Raw genomic sequence first — 21,159 nt, 5'->3', positions numbered from 1 at the left:
TCTACTGCTCTTTGTACTTTTAATGTTGCTATGATAATTGCTTTTTTCTGATGCTTTTTTTTTTATCTGTTTTATACTTGTTTCATGGTTCTCTCTTGAAGGCTGTCTTGAAAATCTAGATTAATAAAATTTAATTATTATTATTTTTTAGTGTAAATCCATGTTTGTACATTTTGTGCTTTCACAGAAAAGCGGGATATAAATAATGAATTGGAAGTAACTAAGCTACTGGCTGGTAATCAAACAGGCAGCTGTTCTTTAAAGGTTTTTCCCAGCCCTTAAAAAAAACCAACTGTAGATGCCAAGGATTGATGCTGGGACTCGTCTGTAGGCAAATCATGTCCTCTGCCACTGAGCTAATATTACTAATGACTTAACTGTGAAAGTACTGTACAGCACAGCTCAATTGCCTCTGCTTGGCAGTGTGCTTGTTTCTCTCTCTCTCCTTCTAGAACGGGACTAGAGGTGCACATGTTTTTGGAAATTCTGACACAATATGTGAAAAACACCCCCCCCCCAAAAAAAACCCCCTTCAAATTGAACTTTTTAGGAAACAGAAATATGTGTAGTCATTATTTTTATTGTCGGTTTTAAACCTATGCATTGTCTAACTTAGCACATCAAATTGAATGTTCAGCTCTGTTTAAAAATGTGAGTGCCTTAATTCAACCGAACATTGCAAAATTGGGACAGATGCAGCACCTTGCGGCTCCATCGCTAATGTACCAAACACACCTCGGTTTTTGCCAGTTGGGGGGAAAGGGGAAAGAAAGATAGTTTAAAACAGACTCAATCAGCATTGTAATAAACAAGAGGGTGTTCTTATTATTTGAGCTTAGAGGATGGCTCTTGAAAAGGAATACAAGAACTGCTCTGGGTCCTTACTTTCTCATTTACAACAGTCTCTACAGTTAGCATTATCAGAAAATGTGGGAAGAAAACTTAACCCCTTCCTGTGAATTCATGATGACACTACACACTGGCTTCGTGTGTCTCAGGTTAAGCCGTAATGTATAGATTAGGGATGGTAGTGCATGCTGCTGAATTGCTCCTGTTGCACTCCTCCCTTTTGTCAAGCAGGGAGCAATTGACCATAAGCCTTGGCTTAGCATAAAGGTAAAAAGGTAAAGGACCCCTGGACGGTTAAGTCCAGTCAAAGGCGACTGTGGGGTTGCGGCGCTCATCTCGCTTTCAGGCTGAGGGAACCAGCGTTTATCCACAGACAGCTTTCCAGGTCATGTGGCCAGCATGACTAAACCGCTTCTGGCGCAACGAGACACCGTGACGGAAGCCAGAGCGCACGGAAACACCGTTTACCTTCCCGCCACAGTGGTACCTATTTATCTACTCGCACTGGCGTGCTTTCAAAATGCTAGGTTAGTAAAAGGTGGGACAGAGCAACGGGAGCTCCCTCTATTGTGCGGATTCAAACCACTGACCTTCCAATCAACAAGCCCAAGAAGCTCAGTGGTTTGGACCACAGCGCCACCCACATCCCTTTGGCGCTTAGCAAAAGGTACACCAGCACTCATGGTATGCTTCTTCCCACACCCCCACAATGACAGCCAAGGTTTGCCCTTGTCTTGCTGGTCATGGTTTGTTTGGGAGAAATAACCCATAAGCGCTGGTTTGCAAGTTTACACTAAGCTAAGGCCTGTGGTTTGTTCCTCCCTGCTTAACGAAGAGGAGCAAAACAAGCAATTCAGCACAGTACACTCGTCCTCTGTTCATCCCCGCTAAGCTTTAGATTATGGTTTGGCATGCCATTCAGACATGGAAAATGTAAGCAAGAATTTCAAAAAGATTCCAACTCTTTTTTTTAAAAAAAGAGAAAGGTTTGATGCATACAATAAACAACAATTATTATAATTACTGTATCCCGTGTCCCTACTGTATCTTTTACTGTTGCTTGTCTTGTACAATTAGAAACTATTTTGAGAGAGAGAAATGCAGCTAACACAGTACTTTGCAACCCTGCATTATTATTTTTTTACATTATTCTAAAAGAAAAATGGTTTGTAAGAGGGGTTTTTTAAAAACATTTTTACTGGGAAAATTTAAACAACTCATTCTTTTCTCTCCCTCCTCCCCCACTATCTTTCTATCTCCCATTTACCCCTTCAGATCTGTATAATGGGACCAATACAAGGGACATTTGTCATGAAAATTATCCTGAAAGGGGGTCTTCCAGCTCGGCCCTCTGTCTTCTCTGGAGTGTCACACTGAGTTGTACAGGACATACTCCAAAGCCAGCGTTTATGAATTATTGACCATAGACTTTTACTGATTCCCACATTTTTCACTGGGGATTGCCTTCTCAATCTGCGTTCCTCTACATGCTTACTTGGATATAAACTCCATTAAACTCATTAGCTATGTTTGCATACCATGGAAAACTATTGTTAATGGTTTGCCATGAATATGCAGATGGCTCTAACTTTGTCCCTCCCACAGCACACGCAGGAGCCACAAACTATAATCCCCAGGTTAGTGTCCAAACCAGGGACACTGGCTTGCTTCATTCCAAACAAAACCATAATGTGAATACAATGTTACTCCCAGCTCTGGCTTGTTTGACTGAAGCAAACCAAAATCCCTGGTTCAAATGTAACCATAGAAATTATGATTTGTTATTTCTGCTCACACCAGGAGTGCAGTAATATAAGGAGCCACCTGGACCTTCAAAGTAAACCATTAACGACAGTTTACAGTGCTCTGCATACAATCTAGGCCACTGGGACGTAATTGAATAAATGTGCACAGGCTCAGGCAGTTAGCTGAATAATATTGCCTGGGTTGTGTCTCGTTTTGCTAAGTGATTGTGATGTTCTTATTTTTGTGACTGCTGTGGGGAGAGCTGCCTTGGGCTTCGTTGCAAAGGAAAACTGGGCTATAAATCATTCTCTCTAAATCCTTATGTAGGTGGGAAGCTCAGACAGGCTTGCAGTAAAAGCAGAGTCACTGAGAAACAAGAGGGATGGTATTAGCATGGTTGGGAAAACCCCAAGTTTTGCAGATGTACAAAAAGAATATATATATATATATATATATATATATATATATATATATATGTGTGTGTGTGTGTGAATTAGAGACAATACTGCCCCCAAAAGGACAGCCCAATGAGCACTTATCAAGCTCAGTAGCCATGGAATGTTGAGTGTCACTTGAAAAAGAAAAATGAAAATGGAGTTGCAGCAAGAGGAAATGTTTTAGATAACAGTATTTTGGAAGAGGATGTGGCCAGCTTGCTAGAACCCTGAACAGGAGCACTCCTGGTAGAAGGTGAAAATACACTGTAACATTCTGTTGTTGTTCCTATTTGCTTGGGATAAATAGTGCTCTCATAAACCACCTGGTGATAACATCCCCATTTTAAAGATAGGGATACTGAGGCCAAAACCACCTCCTGGTGTGTCTCTGGTTGAGGCAGGGCTTGAATCCCACCACCCAAGTGACCAAACCCATCGCACAAGACACTCCAATACATCCCCCCACCCAAAAAAAGAACTAGGTTTTTGATTTGTTTTAAGGTTTGCCTGGGAGAGAAGCTTGCAAGCTTTTGAGTTACACAGATACCTGTACTTTAATCAGGCAGAATGGAAAAACAGCTAATTCCAGCCAGAGGGAGAAGTGGAGTGGAGAACAAAGCATGATAAAAATGCAAATCATTTTATTGCCTTGGGGGTGGGGCTTGCCATGAAGCTTTTCCTACATCAAACAGTTGCAAAGATCAAAGCGTGTTCAGAAATGGCAGTGCAGTGTCTTGGAAGAGTGCAAATTTATTATGTTCTGTGGGAAAGGGGGGGATCTTGGCCATTTGGAGCTAGTCACAGGGTCCTTAGCCGTCTTATCCGATGTGCCAGAGATCTGATTCACATGTCACCAGCATGGTATCGAGGTTGCTTTCCCCATGCAGCTCTGGCGATGCAGGAATAAATGAAAGAATCCCATGAGACAGGAAGATCATGTGAAGAATTCCCACACCAGTGCCAGGCCAGCACTTCGCATGTGACCTGTTGGTCTCGCATGACTCTGCTGTTCAAACAAAGTGTGTTTGATCCTCCCACCAGGAAGCAACTGTCCTGCTAAGCAGGAAACACGAACCAAGCTTTTGTAGCATAGCCAAACACATAGTTCCACTTCCTTGAATTCCCAAGAAGCTGCTGAGAGGCAGCAATCCTGGGTTTCCACCACATGGTCAGGGGCTATATGTGGCCACCATTTAGAGGCAACGTACAGAAAGCATTTAAGGGGCTCTGTGTAGCTTCTGGCACAATGGCCTTACATTTCAGGGAATAATAAAACTGTAGAGTTGAGAGGGGCCCCGAGGGTCATCTAGTCCAACCCCCTGCAATGCAGGATTTCTGTCTACCGCTGTCCCTGGGTGGATTCAAACCATCAACCTTCTACTGACCCATTGCACCACCACCTGAGATCAGTCTGAGATCTCTCGTGTTAGAAGAAGAAGAGTTTGGATTTCATATCCTGCCTAATCACTACCTGAAGGAGTCTCAAAGCAGCTAACATTCTCCTTTCCCTTCCTCCCCCACAACAAACACTCTGTGAGGTGAGTGAGGCTGAGACACTTCAGAGAAGTGTGACTGGCCCAAGGTCACCCAGCAGCTGCATGTGGAGGAGCGGAGACGCGAACCCGGTTCACCAGATTACGAGTCTACCGCTCTTAACCACTACACCACACTGTCTCTCAGATGTTAACCAGATGGCAGAAATGGGTAATGTTGAAGCCGGCTACATGTTCCCAGCTTCTTATTTGCATGAGAGTTTAAAACATCACCCAATACCTTTTAATAAAAGACAATCTCCTGGAGCTGCAGGTGTATCATTTGGGGTGACCCAAAGCTTATAGTGGTATGCACACCCATAATGCCTTACCTGTTAATGTCATCTGCAGTCATCATCACGCATGGATCAGGCCAATGGCCAATCCAGTCCAGCATCTGGTTGCAGCAGGTTGCAAGCACAAGCGCCCCCTCCCCTCCTGTAGTTTCCAGCAGCTGATATTCAGAAGCTTCAGAAGTAATGCTTTACTGCCTCTGAGCATTGCCACTGTGGCTTGTAGCCACTGATAGCTGTATATGCGCCATTAATTTGTCTGGTCTTTTAATAATTGGAGAAGATTATTGTTGCTCTCATTTCAATGCTCTTTACTTCCCTGATTTCAAATACAATATAATGGTTACCTTAGTCTAAAGTATTGGTTGTGCTTAGAATAGATTTGTGGAAGATTTAGAAAACTTATTGATTAGAATATTTGTGTGAGATTGTATGGGAAAAATACGGAATAACAGATACAATCTTGTTTAAAAGATATAGGATATAAGAAGTGCAGAGTAAGCGATGGAAGTCAATCAATGAAATTTTATTAATATTTTCATACTGAGATATTTGTAGAATAAATTTGGAAGAAATTCTTCCAACTTTTCTTCTTCCTTTCTCTATTCTTTTTTCTTTTCTAGTTTTTTATCTTTTGTTCTTTTTTTATATATGTGTGCTTATCTGAAATATATACGTATGTATGTACCGGTATGTATGTATTTGCAATATATTGCTTATATTTTGTAATAATTATGTTAAATAAATAAATAAATAAATAAAGAGGAAAAAATGGTTACCTTAATCCTTCCAGAATTCTTTTTATTGTGCACTCATGATGATTTGTGCTCATGGCGCTATTGGGGCAGTTACATGTCATCCTGCCTTCAATACTATTGTTTGTGCCGGCAAAGTTACAGGAGGGACATACTGATTCGTTTCCAATCCTCGCATGTCCCATAACTTCCTGCTGAAACCACGTAACTTTGCACGACAGGTGTGTGTAGTCAAGAGAGGACACCTGCACCCACAAGGGCAAGTGTGAAATGCCTACTTTAGGGAGGCGAAAGATGGCGGGCTGTTTCCTATATGTTACCTAAGCAAGTCCCATTGAGTTCAGTGGGCGTTAGGCCCTTGCCGGTGCGCTTAGGAATGCAGCCTTGACTGCAGTTATTCCTGCAGGGCTGCATCATTGACAAAAGGCGGCTTCAGAAACACAATGCATTCCTGCACATCCAGGGCTGTAAATAGCACCGCCACCCGCCACACCCCTTCCAACTTGGTTGGCTGTCCGCACAAAAGGGAGCAGGAAGCTTCTCTTGCGCCTTTATGATTGGGCTCATTGTAGTGCGTGCATGAGTTGATGACTAATTCTGTACATGGTGAAAAGGGAACGGGGTTCAGACGACAAGACGGGGACTCCTGGGTCCCCTGCAAGCCAAGTGAGAGACAGATTCTTGGGGAGGAGGTGGGGCAGTGAGAGAAAACGAGCAAGCATCGTGGACTTCCAAATTAGGCGGGGAGACAGGTTAGCTCAAGGTTGGCAGGGGGCTTGGAGAGCCTGGATTCCCGGATCGTGAGTGCAAAGCCAAGCCGATACGTCTACTACCTGTTTGCCGGTCCCTCCCCTTATGAAACTGGTCGGGCCGCTTTCCCGGGTCTCTCTCACCTGAGCCACTCCTCCTTCCTGCCCGGGCCGCCTTCCCCGCTGTCCTTCCTCGCCCTCTTCCTCCCTCCCTTTCCCCGGACGGGGTTTTGCCTGGAAGGGCACCGTCCCGGCTCCCCTCCTCTTCCTGCCCTCTCGGGTTGCCTCGCTGTGACTCGGGAGCTTTTGCGCCGTCCAAAAACTCCCACCCACCACCCCACACTTTTGCAGCGCCCTTCCCGATCCTGAAGCTCGCCCCGCTCCTCCCTCTTGGGAAGCAGCCCCGACGTGCCGCGCGGCCCCCCTGGACGACGGGCGCCGCCGATCCCCGGCCATCATGGGCTCCCCCTCGGGGCTGGGCCGCTGCCGGCTGGCCTTGGCCTTCGCGGTGCTCATGGACGCCGCGGGCACCGGGGCGCTGCTGACGGGCATCTTCGCGCGGCTGCGCCTTCGGGGCCGCGACTTCGGCGACCTGCTGATCTACTCGGGCGCCGTGCTGGTCTTCCTGAGCCTGCTGGGCTGGATCATGTGGTACACGGGCAACATCGAGATCGCCCCCGAAGAGCTGGCCAGGGACTACGGCGCCAAGGGCGGCACGCTGGCCCGCCTGGCCAGGAAGATCTCGAGGACGTGGTCCCGGCGCCAGGACACTCGGCTGGCCATGAGGACGGTGCAGAGCAGCCGGGAAGCCGCCTAGACGAGGTAATGCCCAGCCCTGCCCGCCCGCCCCGTCTCCCGATGGACGGCTGCTGCCAGTCAGGGTCGGCAGTATTGGACTAGATGGACCGGTCCCGTGGTCCTTCCTGCTCGGGGTGTGTTGACGTTACTAGGCTCAGGGCGCAGTGGAGTTGTCGCCGTCCTTTTCAACGCCTTGCGTGGCTCTTCCCCGCCGTCCAACTGTTCACATCAGCGCCGCTTCCTTAGTGTCAGATTCGCTTCTGTTTGTGTTCACACCAGGAGGCGTTGGCGGGGCGGGATGCCTTTGCACGATGCAAAGGGTTCACAAATTGGCTAGAGAACCAGTTGGTGTGAAGGTGGCTTGAGAAGCGATCCATCAAAGATACATGTGTAAACAGTTTGACAGTGGAACAGAGTCCCTTTGGAGGTAGTGGACTCTCCTTTCTTGGAGGTCTTAAGGCAGAGTTTGAATGGCCATCTGTCATGGATGCTTTAGTTGAAATCTCTGCATTGCAAGGGGTTGGACTAGATGACTCTCAGGCTCCCATCCAACTCTACAATTCTATTATTTCCAGATTCTATTATTCTGTTTAAAAAACCAGCACTGGAAACCTAGTAAGTGTGAACCCAGCCTTGGTATAAATTACCTTCCTGTGTCCTGCCCTGATTTTCTTGGCCAAGTCTCTACAGCCACAAGAGCTGCAGACTTTCTAACCCACTGCCTTTAATAGCTTGCTTGACATCAGGTGGGCAAGATTATGTTTCGCTTTCATGCCGTGAAAACCTCCCCCTGCTGATTTCTGCACACCAGCTTGCTGATAAAAGGCGTTAGGAGTTATGTGTTTTTGAAGTTTTATTTTCTTGGCCATCTGGATGATTTGGTTGAGGCAATGTCTGTCCCAATCGGTCATAATCCTTTAATATTGTGGGATGTGCATGCTTTAACCTGGACCAGTTGCTCCCTTGGCATCCTTTTGATCTACAATTAGCACAAAAGAGGTGGAGTTAAACCAGGCTGTCCCCCAAGGCATTTGTGACTGTGTGAGAATCGAACCAGCAGCTATTCTGGGACAGATTGGATTTGTAGGGTGAGCAGCCACACTTTCCCTCGATGGGCTGCTTCTGCCAACCCCAGCACCCCTCTGCTGCAGATCATTTAAGGCGAGGATTCCCAAACCAACACAGATCCCTGGTGGTCCAGAAGCTTCATTCAGGTGGGCCGCGTGGTGTGTCTCTGAATTTGAAGACAGAAGATGGCACATCCATTGAGTTAAATATATTGATTTTTAATCATATCTTTATTGCTCCTTTTACTTTTTATTTCATTACCACTTGGATTCTATAGAAATCAAATTGCAGTACAATAGAATACATTATGTAAGAAATAAAAGATGCAATAAAACTACGATTAAAAAATCATCCAGCCTCTAGCAACAGCACGTTGCAAACGCTACAACAGGCAGAAACTCGTTTAGTGGTCCGCCAAGACCCTCAGCAAATTTCAAGTGGTCCATGGCAAGGAAATGTTTGGGAACCACAGCCTTAATGGAAGGGGAGCCTTGTTGACCCGGAGCATCTTGTGAATGGGCTGCAGCTCAATGGCAGAGCAGATGCTTAGCATTATTACCTGTTCACTTACGTTTCCCTGGAGAGCTGAGAAAGAGCCCCAGTCACCCTTATGGACCAGCTCAGCTGCAAGTGTGTGTGTGTGTGTGTGTTTTTTGTGTGTGTGTTCTTTCACGTTGAGCAGCAAACAAAAATTCAGCTAGCAAAACTTTGCTCATCATCACTATCTCTCTGCCAGAAGAAGTTGCACCTGATAGATTTCTGCCTGCTGTGCGGATTTTTTGGATGTGACAACAGCTGAGATGACTTTTAAGAAGGATTGGACACATTCATGGAGAGCAGGTCTATTGGCCGTGTTTGCTAAATGAATCATCCGTGTTCAGAGGCAATATATACCAGAATCTGGAAGACACAGTGAGGGGAGGGGGGGAGGCCAGACGCCTTGCTGGGATCTTCCCCAAGGCAGCCTTGGAAACAGGGCACTTAGTCTAGACCAGGCATCCCCAAACTCTGTCCTCCTGATGTTTTGGGACTACAACTCCCATCATCCCTAGCTAACAGCACCAATGGTCAGGGATGAAGGGAATTGTAGTCCCAAAACATCTGGAGGGCCGAGTTTGGAGATGCCTGGTCTAGACTCTAGAATCTTAAGAACTTGATTCAGCTGATAGTCGGCGCTTCAGCCTCCTTGCAAAGGGCTTTACAGGTGCTGTCCATCGTCTGTGCCTGAAAAACCCCGTTTGACCCTGCTGCTATGCCAATCTATCCCACACCTGACACCATAGACATGATACCAGGTGCAAGGCAGGAGGGGGTGACCTGGCCAAAATGGCCCAGGAGACCAAAATCAAGGATGGCCCAGGTAGAGCCTTGGTCTAATCCGGCAGAGGCCAGCTTCTGTCCTTCCACATCCTTTGCAGACCACAGCCCTGCTCTCTCTTCTGCCTTTTAACTTCCCTTTTCACTTTTGTTCCTCTTTCAGTATCATCATTAAACATTTAACACAACATGGCCTGAAACCAGAGACAGCAGGTGTTGTTGGGTGTTGGTTTTTTTAATCTGGATGAAACAAGAGACAATTCTGACATTCACACACACACACACGTACAAGCACACACACACCCATCCTGGCATCTCAGGCGGACTGCGAGGGTGACCGCCTTCTATGCTGAACACAGCATCATTCCTGCTATATATGTGACAAGCTCAGTTTTGTTTTCCGTCTGCTTGAGAGATGGATGGGGGCACATAAAAGTCTCCTCGCTGGGTTGCATTCAGCTATTCTTCAAGTTCTTCACAGCCCTGTTTCTTGAGCTTTCTAAACCTGCATCTCCCCACCCTCTACTTTCTAAAACTTGCTAATGTGGCTCAGTCAGTAGAGCAGGAGACTCTTAATCTCAGGCTTGTGGGTTCGAGCCCCACGTTAGGCAAGAGATTCCTGCGTTGCAGAGGGTTGGACTAGATGGGTTGGACTACCATTCTATGATTTTACTTCTATTTATTTAGTTTGTTTCTATCGCACCCTTCCTTCAAGGGGCTTACAGCGGCATACACAGCCTCCTCCCGCCCCCTCTGCCCAGCTAGCCATTTCTCGCTTTTTTCTTTGCCTACCAAGCACCTGAACCCCTGCTGCCATTAAGATGGCTTTGCAGAAGCCTCTGCTTGAAAAGGAAGAGCTCATAGCGCAGTGGTAGAGCATCTGTCTTGCGCACAGAAGGTTCCAGGTTCAATCTCTGGCGTATCTGCAACTATGGCTGGGAATGTCTCCTCTCCAAAACTCTAAAAAGCCATTGGTGACGACAGACCACTGGGCGGCATCCACACCAGCACTGTTATACCACTTTGACAGTCACGGCTTCCCCCAGAGGATCCTGGGAACTGTAGTTTGTTAAGGTGGCTGAGAGCTATTAAGAGACCCCTGTCCCTCTCACACAGCTACAATTCCCAGAGTGCCCTTGGAAGAAGAGGGGTTGATTGTTAAACCACTCTGGGAATTGTATCTCTGCAAGGGGAACCCTAATGGCTGTCAGCCCCTCTTTAACAAACTACACTTCCCAGGATTCTTTAGGGGAAGATTGGCTTGGGGATCAGCAGCACTACTGCCATATAAACATCCTCACTGAGCGTGGGAGGCATGAAGCCTTGCCACCATATTGTCCACCAGCAAGCCACACATCCTCTCTAGGGATTCAGACAGCCTTACCCTAGAGGTGCTGGGGGGTTGGGCTTTGTCTGCACATTTCCTACCACTAAGCTGTGGGCTTTGCTTCCTGTGGCAGCCTCGCAATGTCCAGGCGTCTAGGCTTGCCACCTGTTTTCCATTTTTTAGCAAGGCTTTTAAAAATCGTACTAAATTGTGAGCCTGCACAGATGCTAAAGGCCTCAGATGCCTTCCCGCCTGTCCCACCAACATCTGACGCATATTGGGCAGCAATTTCAGGGAGCAGCCTTCTTGGCTCTGGAACCCTCTGATGCCCTTCATTTGGCAGGCAATAGCATTTTTATTTAGACAGGCCTTTGGCCCACCAACTGACTTGCAAATACGCTGAAAAACCATTGTACCTGGTTGTTTTTAGTTCTGTTTCACTGGCCTTGTGGTGTTTCCTTTTCTCTTTTGTGTTCTGTTGTGTTTTATTGCATCTTACTGTGTTTGCATTTTTGTCACTGGCTGCCTTGAGCACCATTTGGTGGAAAAATTTAACAGCTACAAAACCTTGTGCAAGTGCCAGGCGCTTCTCATCCTTGCCCGGGGCAGGGGACTCCGACATGCCACCGCCTGAATTTCATTCCCACCCTCTTAAGTGCCTCTCCCCTTCCCCCTATTTGACTTGGGAGCTGTTGCCACTATTTCCATTCCTGCTCCAACCCCCAATTCTAATTTTCTTGCAGGTGTCCTGCTTGCCATTAACTGGAGGATCTTCTGGCCCACTTGCGGGATGAATGAATGGACTCACCAGGTTGGATGATGTTCTCCTGGGACTGGACCTGACCTTTGACCATATCCCAGGAAAGGGATATTAGACTCATCTCTTCGCCAGCTGTCCCCACCTTCATCCAGTAGTTTCTGTGTGGATTTTGCTTTACATACATTTCAATAATGCATTCCTCCCCCCACCCCATCCCCAAGGTCTCTGTTCTTTTCTTTTTGCTGCAATGTGGGTGGACAACTCTTCTGAATCAGGGCCCATAACAAAGGCACAACAGACAGAAATTCTGGCTTTCTACTCAGTGGCAGGGCCATGGCTGAGAAAGTGGCCTCCTTTCTTCTTGTCTCAGAGCTTTTGAAGTTGCAAAGGCAGAAAAATGGGACCGAAAAGTATAGCTGGGGTGGATGGGAGGATTGTCAAAGGTGGCCAGGAACTGGGAGTCCTGATTTCTCTCCCAGGGGACCAAGGATTCTAGGGGGATTGGGTCTAGATACCACAGCAATAACCAGAGGCTGGGGAAACTAAACTCTTTTATTGATAATAAATATATATGTGCTATATGGGGTGGTTATGCTGGTGGAGGAGCTGGTGGGGGTGGTCCCGGGGGTGGTTCCCCAGGTGGCGGAGGTGGTGGTGGTGGTGGTGGAGGTGCTGGGGGTGGTTCCCCAGATGGCGCCGGGGCTGGTTCCCCAGGTGGCGGAGGTGGTGGTGGGGGGGGTGGAGCTGGGGGTGGTTCCCCAGATGCCGCTGGGGCTGGTGCCCCAGGTGGCGGAGGTGGTGGAGGGGCCGGGGGTGGAGGTTCCCCGGCTGGCGCTGGCGGAGGGGCTGGAGGCGGTGCTGGTGGGGGTTCTGGGGGCGCCGCCGGGGGCAGCGCCAGAGTTTCCGCTGGCTGCATTGGCCCTGGGCTCGGTTCCGGGGTGATTTCTGCACTCCACGGCGGCTCCTCCATACTTCCCATCCTCGCTTCTGTGCTCCAGCGCGGCTGTTCCACATAATTTCCTTGCATCCAGGGGTTCCTGTGATCTAGGGCGTCGTCCACTTCGCTTTCTTCGTCCAGGAGCTTGACCAGATAATCGGCCATTTCTCCCTCGCTCCGCGGCCTCTCCAGCTCTCTTTCCTTTACTTGGAACTCCTTAAACTTCCTGTGTGGGAGAGAAGCACATCAGAACATGGGGAGGGAGGGAGGGAGAGGTGGATTTCCTATGGCATGCAGGAGTGGGTGCATGCATGTAGGGTTTTCTATGGAGTGAGCTCTGCTTCCCCTACCCCTCTGCCACAACATTCCCTCCTCTACTGATAAATACACCTGGCTTCTATTATTCAAGTTGGCTGCTTCTCCCCCCCCTTATCTGGAGCATGAGATTCTTGATCTCAGGGAGAGGAGTGTTTGGGGACTGCTTCATTATCTATCGGTTCTTCTCACAGTGTTTTTACCCTTTGAAAACAGCTCTAATGGGATGAGGGAGGTGGCTTTTGACTTGGCAATCAGCACAGGCCCACAAAGGGGTGAATGAGAGATGATGATGCTTCACGACTGAGATACGAATCTGCTCTTCCACGGCAGGCTGCTCCCTGAAATCACGTTATTCTGCATGTACCCTAGTTCTTTCTGACAGTGAGCCTTTCTAATAACTTTGGCTAAAATATGAGTCCACTGGTGGTATATTTCTATCATGTTTCTGACAGCTCCGCTAATCCCACTGCCACACTGGGTCATGGACAAGGCCCAGGACCTTTTGCAGGAAAAAAGGTAGCTACTTTAACAACAGTTGTGTTCCTAAGCATGCCAGGAACCCGTGTGGAGTAGTGTTACTGGTGAGTCAAGAGGGTCTCGGCCTAACCCGAGGAAGGCTGCACCAGTAGAGTTAAGGGATCTGCTTTTCTAGAGAGAAATCACAAAAGATGGTGAAGAGAAGGAGGAAAAAGGGTACGTCCTCACTACAAATCTTCACTCATTTCTGGTTTGCTGGTTATTTACTAGTTTAGAACAAATTATCATCAGTTGTATACAGCTAAGCCCAAATGGGGAGGGGCAAACAGGCCTTTAAAAGCCTGGGGGCCACATTCCATTATGGGGCAGCCTTCTGGTGGCTGCAGGCCAGTGGGGGGAGCAGTGGCAAAATTTCGCAGAGAAACAGGTGAGATGCTCACCTTTGTACAATAGGCACACGGACTGAGGCACAACTTGGAAGCTGGCCCCTGAAAGGATCACCCCAGAGCCTGAATGGGTCACATGGGGGAGGAGGCTTCACTACCATGACTTGGGGGGGCGGGTGACACGTACTTTTCTCCCTTACACTGAGGGAGGCTTTTTCTGGCAGGAGAGGGAGAGAAAAGAATAAAAGAAAAGAGGGAGGGAGGGAGGAAGAAGAGAGATGTTGCCCTTTTGGTGAGCAAGACGGTGGGGTGTGGGGAGCTGCAATATTGCAGGAGATCTTGCCGCCTTTTTGTGGGTTCAGAAGCTGAGGAAGAGACAACAAATGGTGGTCTCGAGGAGGAAACAGGCATGGCGAGGGGAGATGTGGTTGTAAAAAGGGAAACACTGTAGGATGGAAACTGAGGCAAGGCAAGGGGTGGTGGCAAATAGAGCAAGCGGGAAGAGGCACCCCCTGTCATGTAAAGAAATAATAATTAGGTACTTTGTTACAGGTGGGTATTGGAGGTGGGCCCCAAGAATGAAAAGGTGAAGTCATTGGTGATTGGGAAGGTGAGATGAGGTTTGGCAGATCCAGTTTTCTGGGTTTCTTTCTCTTAAAGGGAGCTGGACCTCCTATGGGTTTAGACTAGAAGTACTATGGAACTCCCATATTATTGTGGAAGAGGGCAGTTTTTTTTAATATAATTTTTTATTAGTTTTTTTAACATATCATTTTCAACAGTAATTAAACATACTTTTACATCTTATTCAAATTTTTGACTTCCATCAATCCTGTCTGAAAATTTTCCAATCTAATCTCTCAGTATGCATTTCTTATCTTCCCTCTTACATTTCAAACTCATAACCAATATCAGGAAAAGGGCAGTTTTTAGTATGGGGGTGGGGAAACATCTGACTAGTGGCGGCTGGCGGACTCTGGACCTTTTAGGGCAACTAGGTGGGGCCTTCTGAAAGGGGTGGGGAAGGCAGCGTTTGAAATAATGCAAAACCAAGCAAACCTAAAAATGAAATAAAAAAAACATGGGACACAACCAGGTCCTTCTGGCCTATAAACATTAGACTTTACATGCATGTGCTCAGCAAATCCAGTGAGCGGGTGTCTGCTAGGGTCGTGGAGGGAGAGAGTAATCCATGCTCTTTTACGATACACAGGCTGCGCCCACTGCGTTCTCATCTGAACCATCTCTGCAGCTTCCAACTTTTTGTAATAGCATTTTAAATTTGCGGAAGTGCTTTATAATTTTTCACCCTCGCCTTGCAAAGCAGGCCACAGTACAATTCTAGCAAAACACAAAGAACGATATTTTCACTTTTAACAAAACCACAGGCTTGGGGGGGGGGGGGAGCCTGAGATCTTACCCAAATAAAAATAGTAAGTGCCATACATTTGAAAACAAGATCTCAGGAGCGGTTGGAACAGATCTCACCCCCGCAGCCACCCCATAATATCACTACCATGAGAAAAGCATTTTTTAAAAAACTGTTCTCAATCAGGCATTAACCCTTGAGAACTTTCACTCTCATAAAAAAGGCAGAAGCATGATATTTCAAAAGGAGCCGTAGGCACTCCAACCCCCCAATGCTCCATTCCCCAAATACAATGGTAATAAAGCTAAAGACTCACACTTTTCACACCAGTTCTTTGCCATCTTGATCCCACATACAAGCACCAAAGTTCCCTCGCTGATCAAATCAATCATAACAAAATAAAGCAGCTAAAGCTGGCTGGGCTTTTAGCAAAACATCTAAAGGGTTGTCACATGGAGAACAGAGCAAGCTTGTTTTTTCCTGCTCCAGAGGGTAGGGCCAGAACCAATGGATTCAAATCACAAGAAAGGAGATTCCTGCTAAACACCAGGAAGTACTTTCTGATGGTAAGAGCTGTTTGACAGTGGAACAGACCCACAAGAGAAGTTGTGGACTCTTCTTCCTTGGAGGTTTTTAAGCAGAGGTTGGAAGGCCATCTGTCATGGATGCTTAAGCTGAGCTTCCTGAACTTCAGGGGGCTGGACTAAATAGTACCCTTGGGGTCCTGTTCCACCTCCACAGTTCTGTGATTGAGTGTTTAGGATTTTAAAAAATCCACGCAGAGAATTCACAAACGGCTGTCCTAACGCACTGTGAGCAAATGCAATGACCAGGTTTTGAAGGCACAAAGTATAACATTTTCTGCAAAAGGGACGCAGAACATTTGATTCCTGGGTATGCTAAAGGTGGGCTGGGTAAAGCAGTAGCATTTTTTAAAATCACAGGTTTTTATGTGCATTTCCTTTTCTGCACGTTCCCATCCTTCTTCGATCCCCACCTAGGTACACAAAAGAAGCCAAAATGGAGCCACCTACCAGCTGAAATAAAGACACATGCTGAGGATGGCCACAATGACAGAGATCCCACCAAGAATCCCTGCGTTCCGGCGTTGTCTGGCAGCTGTTGGGTGGAAAGGCAGTTGTTAGTGATTCCCTCACCCAGAGGCTGAGATGTAATGGGTGATGGCATGGCTTGATCCAGGCCGAGTTAGAGGGCGCCCTAGGGCACAGACCCACCTAGTCCAGCATCTGCAGTGGCCAACCAAATGCCCGCAGGAAGCCCACGAGAAGGACATGAGCACAACAGCCACTCTTTTCATTTGCAATTCCCAGCAAACAGTATCATGGACATACCGCCTGCAATACTTGTGGCAAATCACCATCATGGCTAGCGGTCACTGCTATCCTCCCGGATTGCTGCTAAAAATGCGCTTCTGAGGAAGGATACGTTCTGAAACATGCAGAGTGAGGCTGGGCAACCTCAGACCGGGGGGAGAGCAAATGTGGCCCTCAGGATTCTCCCCCCTCACTCATTCACCCTCCTTTGCACCCCCTCAGGTGGTTTTGCTTGTCTGGGATGTGCCCTTGAACTCTAATTAAGCTTCTCGCTTGCCTGGATGGAGGACACAGAGTGTTGAAACTGGCAGTTAGGGCCTGAATATTATTATTATTATTATTATTATTATTATTATTATTATTTCTGTTTATATACAGCCCTTTATCAGAAGATCCCAGGGCGGTGTACAACATTAAAAACACATTACAGAACATCAATGATCAAAACATAACAGAAAACATAATGGCAGACGGTCTAATAGTAAAATAATCATAATAATAAACAAATCCTATTCCAAGCATCTGGAGTTCCCCCTTCTTTTCTCCAGGTGGGTGGGGCTTTCCCAGTTTTGTGGTTAGTTTTTTGCACCATACCCCACAGGCTACTTATCAAAATCTATAAAATGCTTACTGAAGCAAAAAGACCTCTAAATGGTTTACCTACACATGATGTTAGAACATCTTCTAGAGAGCTGGTTCCCAAGCTTCCCTGCCTCACGGACTGGACCGCTTGAAATTTTTCGAGCGTCTTGGTGGAACACTTAATGTTTTTCCCCCCTGCCTGTTGCAGCCATTGTGATGTGCTGTGTTAAATGCTGTATGGTTTTCACTAGTATTTTTACAGACAGGCTGCAGACCTCCTGAACAAAGGCCATGGAAACACAGGGGGCCAGGTGTCACAGTTTGGGAATCCCTGTTCTAGGGAGATGCTCCCATCCCAAAACGATTGCAGCTGCTGTTATCGGCAGATGTTAAAACAAATGGGCACAGCTTGGGGGCACAGCCGGATATTCCCTCAGACATTCATTGTATCCACTTAGAACGAGGCTGTGTGCTCTGCAGTCAGTCCACTCCCGCCATTGGTATGTGAAGCCGTGTACATACAGCGTTGTAAGCCAGTAAAATGTACTCAGCCTGAATGAAAAGAGCTTTGCTGGCAGCAGTCCTAAGCAAACTGGACACCATGAGTCTTATTTTGAGTAAACATGGATAGGATTGTGCTGTTAGTTTTAGCTTGCCTGTGTGTCTCCCCAGAAAAAAATATATTAATTACAATTATAATAAAATATTTGTTAGTCGCTTGTTACCCAAAGGTCTCCAAATGACATTATTATTATTATTATTATTATTATTATTATATGTATTTATATCCCACCTTTCTTCCAAGATGGGATTCAAGGTGGCTTCAGACATTTAAAAACATCATGATGTGAAGAAAGTACAGTAATAATGACAAACTAGTAAAAAACAATAAACACATTTACACAGAAGCAGCCGTTAAAATGCAATTTGCCCTGACAGTTGTCAGCATAAGCTTCACTCTAGTTTTCAAAGGACTTACGGCACTGTTAGAAACAAATAGATATATTGCACCATAAAACAGAACAAAAAACAACAACCCCTGTAACAGCCACTGTGGCTTTGGCAGCATACTAATAACAAACAATATAGTCTTAGTCTATCAAGAGCCTTGGGAGGGGGCAAGATAAGTCTTTACCTCACATGCCATTGTAAAGATGTCAGTGAAGGCATCAGGTGGACTTTGCTGGGGAGCTCATCCCTCAGATAGGGAGCCACAGCTGAAAAGGGAGCCTCCCTCAGAGGGGGGACCTGGAGAGGCATCTGAGATGTAGTTTTAAGGGTCCAAATAGGTTCATAATGGGGCAAGGAGTGTTGCAGAAGGCATTGGGATCCTGAGCCAGAAAGGGCTTTAAAGCTCAAAAACAGTTATCCCTGTCCTGATAAAAGTTGTAAATGGGCCACTGGCCTAAGCTGACAGAAGGCATTCTGTCCCACTGAGTCCACCTGTTACCTCAAGTGAAAGCAGTGAGCCCAGGAGAACCCCCAAACCACAAATTGGCCCCTTCAGAAGGAGTGTGACTCCATCTAGAGCAATCTGCACACCACTCAACTGGTCACCACCAACAGTATCTCAGTCTTGTCTGGATTAAGCTTCAGTGTATTGGCCCTCATCCAGTCCATTATTGCAACCAAGCACGGATTCAGCAGACTGAGCGCTCATATCAGGCGCAACGTGGCACAGACATGTGTGAGGAAAGACATTTGTTCCTGTCATCCGTGATGTCCCAGGCGCTGTCCAACAGGTGCCTGCGACAAGAAGTCTCTGCTTGCCAAGGGAAGGAGAATATGATTTATGCCACAGACTCACACTGGCTCGACAGTCATTCTCTCTCCCCAGGACGCCCTGGTTCTGCAAGAGGGGCTAATGAAAGAGCACTGCCAACACCTCCATCCAATTCCAGTTCCCAAAGTCCTTTTGGGGCGGGGGCAGAGGGAAACCATGACAATTATACAGGAATGGTTTGTAGTGCAGATGCTGCCCTTGTGATACAGGCCCTCCCTGAAAAGAGACATGTTCACTTTGAAGAAAAACGTGCAACCAGTGAGCGGGAGTTGCCTTTACTTATGCTATGTAAGCTAATTGCCACGAAACTTTGCTCGTCCTTACCATCAACAGCATGGTAGTAGCAGGTGTGGTTATTATAACAGCATTTCTTCTGCTGGCACTGGTGAGGGTAGAAACTTTCTGCTTCGCCACCACATTTTTTCTGAAAGGAAGAGTCCTGTTGGCATGCTAGAAAAGAGACAGAGATTCGTTCAAGCAACCCCTTTTAAGGTTGCTTCTGTCCTGCCACCTCTCACAAATAAATGACCTACAGCTCCACCGCACTGGTACGTTGGGACTCCCCCATAATTCCCATGACAATAAATAAACAATAAATCTCCTTCACTGGAAGTTTTTAAGCAGAGGTTGGGTCATGGATGAATCCTGCATTGCAGTGAGTTGGTCCTTTCCAACTCTACAATTCTACAATTCTACGAATGTCATGTGTGCAACACACCAAAAATGCACCAAGTTCAGCATTCAATACACATGTTCACACAGTGTGGGCAAATCAGGATGAACGCTCAATAAATGAATCACCCGGAGGATCCCACAATAATAATATGTTAAATAATTTGCCAGTTCCTTTCCTGACACCCAGCGTCAGCTGCCTGAGGTGATTGCCTCACTCTGTGTCTATTGAGAGGGCCAGCCCTGCTGGATATGCAGAAAGAAGGCATTCAGCCTCCTCAGTCAGGAGTAGGGAATCTTTGGCCCTCCCATCGGCCCCAGTAAGTACAGCCAGTGGGTAGGGATGATGAGAGTTGTAGTCCTCATATTTTATCAAAAAACACTTAGCTGCCAAGCAGGGCTTTTACAATCACACCACACAAAATTGGTATTGAATGTGAAATTTGAGTATCCTGAAAGCATCAGGCTTGGCTACAACTGGAACAAACTGAATCGGTGCCAAGCCTTTCGTTCAGGCGTCAGCAACCTTTTCCAGCCGTGGGCCGGTCCACCGTCCCTCAGACCATGTGGGGGGCCGGACTATATTTTGAAGGGGGAAAATGAACGAATTCCTATGCCCCACAGATAACCCAGAGATGCATTTTAAATAAAAGCACACATTCTACTCATGTAAAAAACACCAGGTAGGCCCCACAAATAACCCAGAGATGCATTTTAAATAAAAGGACACATTCTACTCATGTAAAAACACACTGATTCCCGGACGGTCCGTGGGGTGGATTGAGAAGGCGATTGAGCCTGGCCCCCGGGCCTTAGGTTGCCTATCCCTGCTTTAGTTCTTATGGCTGTGAAGGGAAACTTGGGAAAGTGCAGGCAAGACAAAGGGGGGGGCATTGTAAGCCGGGGGGGGGGACGGGACCTGTGGCTTTCCTGATGCTGTTGGACTCCAGCTCCCATCAGCCCCTGCCAGCCTGGTCAATTGTCCAGGGGACGATGGGACACATTTGGAGGGACACAAATTCTTCCAGCACTTGCTTTTAAGTGTTGGACTTCTTGAGGCTGTGGTTCTTGTTGTTGCCTCAGGAGGGAGCCCCTTGATCTCTCTCTTTTTTGAGAGCAGCACTTCAGGGTCAGAAGAAAGGAGGAGAGATAGGGGAGGAATCAAAAGAAGAAGCACTTTTACTCACTGAGAGGCTTGAGGAAATTCCCACTAGTACCTGCTGGAAGGCAAGGGGCAAAATCAGAGTTTGAATGGAAGGCAACGGCAAACACAACCACCACCAATGACCCCACCACCACCACCTGCCAGATCCTCTTGCAACCTCCCACTTAGAAGCCTAAAACTTTGGCATGAAGCGGTACAGAAATTAACAAATGAATGGCAAAAGAAACTAGCATTGATCCCAGCCTGGGGGACTGAGGGAGACGGGTTCCTCTACATACCTTCTAGGACCAGCACTAGACAAAGAAGAAAAGCCAGACCAGGCTGGCTCATATCTCATATCTCTCTCCTTTTGGGGACGCCAGTTCCATGTGGCAGGGGGTGGGCGTGAGCCATGAGGCTGCCTGCGACATGAACGGTGTCAGAATTGCAGAGAAGTGTCATAGAACCTGGGAGTTCTAGAGTATTCGTACACCTAGCAACCAGGAAGCTGGGGGTCTGGAGTAGG

At 47.1% G+C, this 21,159-nt stretch overlaps 3 protein-coding genes across 4 annotated transcripts in view; 2 read left to right on the top strand and 1 right to left on the bottom strand.

Annotated features, from left to right (window-relative positions):
- Positions 1-6,207: 6,207 nt before the first annotated feature.
- TMEM238 (transmembrane protein 238) lies at positions 6,208-11,844 on the top strand. The gene is made up of 2 exons (XM_080977849.1): positions 6,208-7,183; positions 11,615-11,844. The coding sequence occupies exon 1, from the start codon at positions 6,819-6,821 to the stop codon at positions 7,176-7,178; it is 360 nt and encodes a 119-aa protein (XP_080833975.1). The 5' UTR covers positions 6,208-6,818; the 3' UTR covers positions 7,179-7,183; positions 11,615-11,844.
- A 321-nt stretch (positions 11,845-12,165) lies between these two features.
- LOC308461164 (uncharacterized protein) lies at positions 12,166-21,087 on the bottom strand. Of its 2 annotated transcripts, none has more exons than XM_080977835.1 (5): positions 20,933-21,087; positions 20,677-20,709; positions 19,142-19,267; positions 16,153-16,237; positions 12,166-12,794 (listed from the first exon to the last, which is right to left on the bottom strand). In XM_080977835.1, exons 1-5 carry the CDS (start codon positions 20,982-20,984, stop codon positions 12,221-12,223), a joined length of 870 nt encoding a protein of 289 aa, XP_080833961.1. In that variant the 5' UTR covers positions 20,985-21,087; the 3' UTR covers positions 12,166-12,220. The 2 variants fall into 2 exon arrangements, with proteins under 2 accessions (XP_080833961.1, XP_080833962.1); XM_080977836.1 differs by having other exon boundaries at positions 20,677-20,706.
- A 43-nt stretch (positions 21,088-21,130) lies between these two features.
- IL11 (interleukin 11) overlaps positions 21,131-21,159 on the top strand; it is a 70,325-nt gene continuing 70,296 nt past the window's right edge. The window contains exon 1 of the mRNA XM_080977837.1: positions 21,131-21,154. The gene's annotated coding sequence lies outside the window, so the exon portion shown is untranslated. The remainder of the gene's footprint in view (positions 21,155-21,159) is intronic.

This window comes from Podarcis pityusensis (assembly GCF_964106645.2).
Source record: "Podarcis pityusensis genome assembly, chromosome: 13".
Classification (NCBI taxonomy): domain Eukaryota; kingdom Metazoa; phylum Chordata; class Lepidosauria; order Squamata; family Lacertidae; genus Podarcis; species Podarcis pityusensis.
This window is presented reverse-complemented; position numbering and strand designations above follow the sequence as displayed.

Excerpts from the sequence above, each read along its gene's own strand:
- TMEM238 (XM_080977849.1), top strand. The coding sequence starts at position 6,819 with ATGGGCTCCCCCTCGGGGCTGGGCCGCTGCCGGCTGGCCTTGGCCTTC.
- LOC308461164 (XM_080977835.1), bottom strand. The coding sequence starts at position 20,984 with ATGAGCCAGCCTGGTCTGGCTTTTCTTCTTTGTCTAGTGCTGGTCCTA. Across the intron at positions 20,710-20,932 it reads TCTAGTGCTGGTCCTAGAAG|CAGGTACTAGTGGGAATTTC; the intron begins GTATGTAGAGGA and ends CTTGCCTTCCAG. Across the intron at positions 12,795-16,152 it reads ATGTGTCTTTATTTCAGCTG|GAAGTTTAAGGAGTTCCAAG; the intron begins GTAGGTGGCTCC and ends TCTCCCACACAG.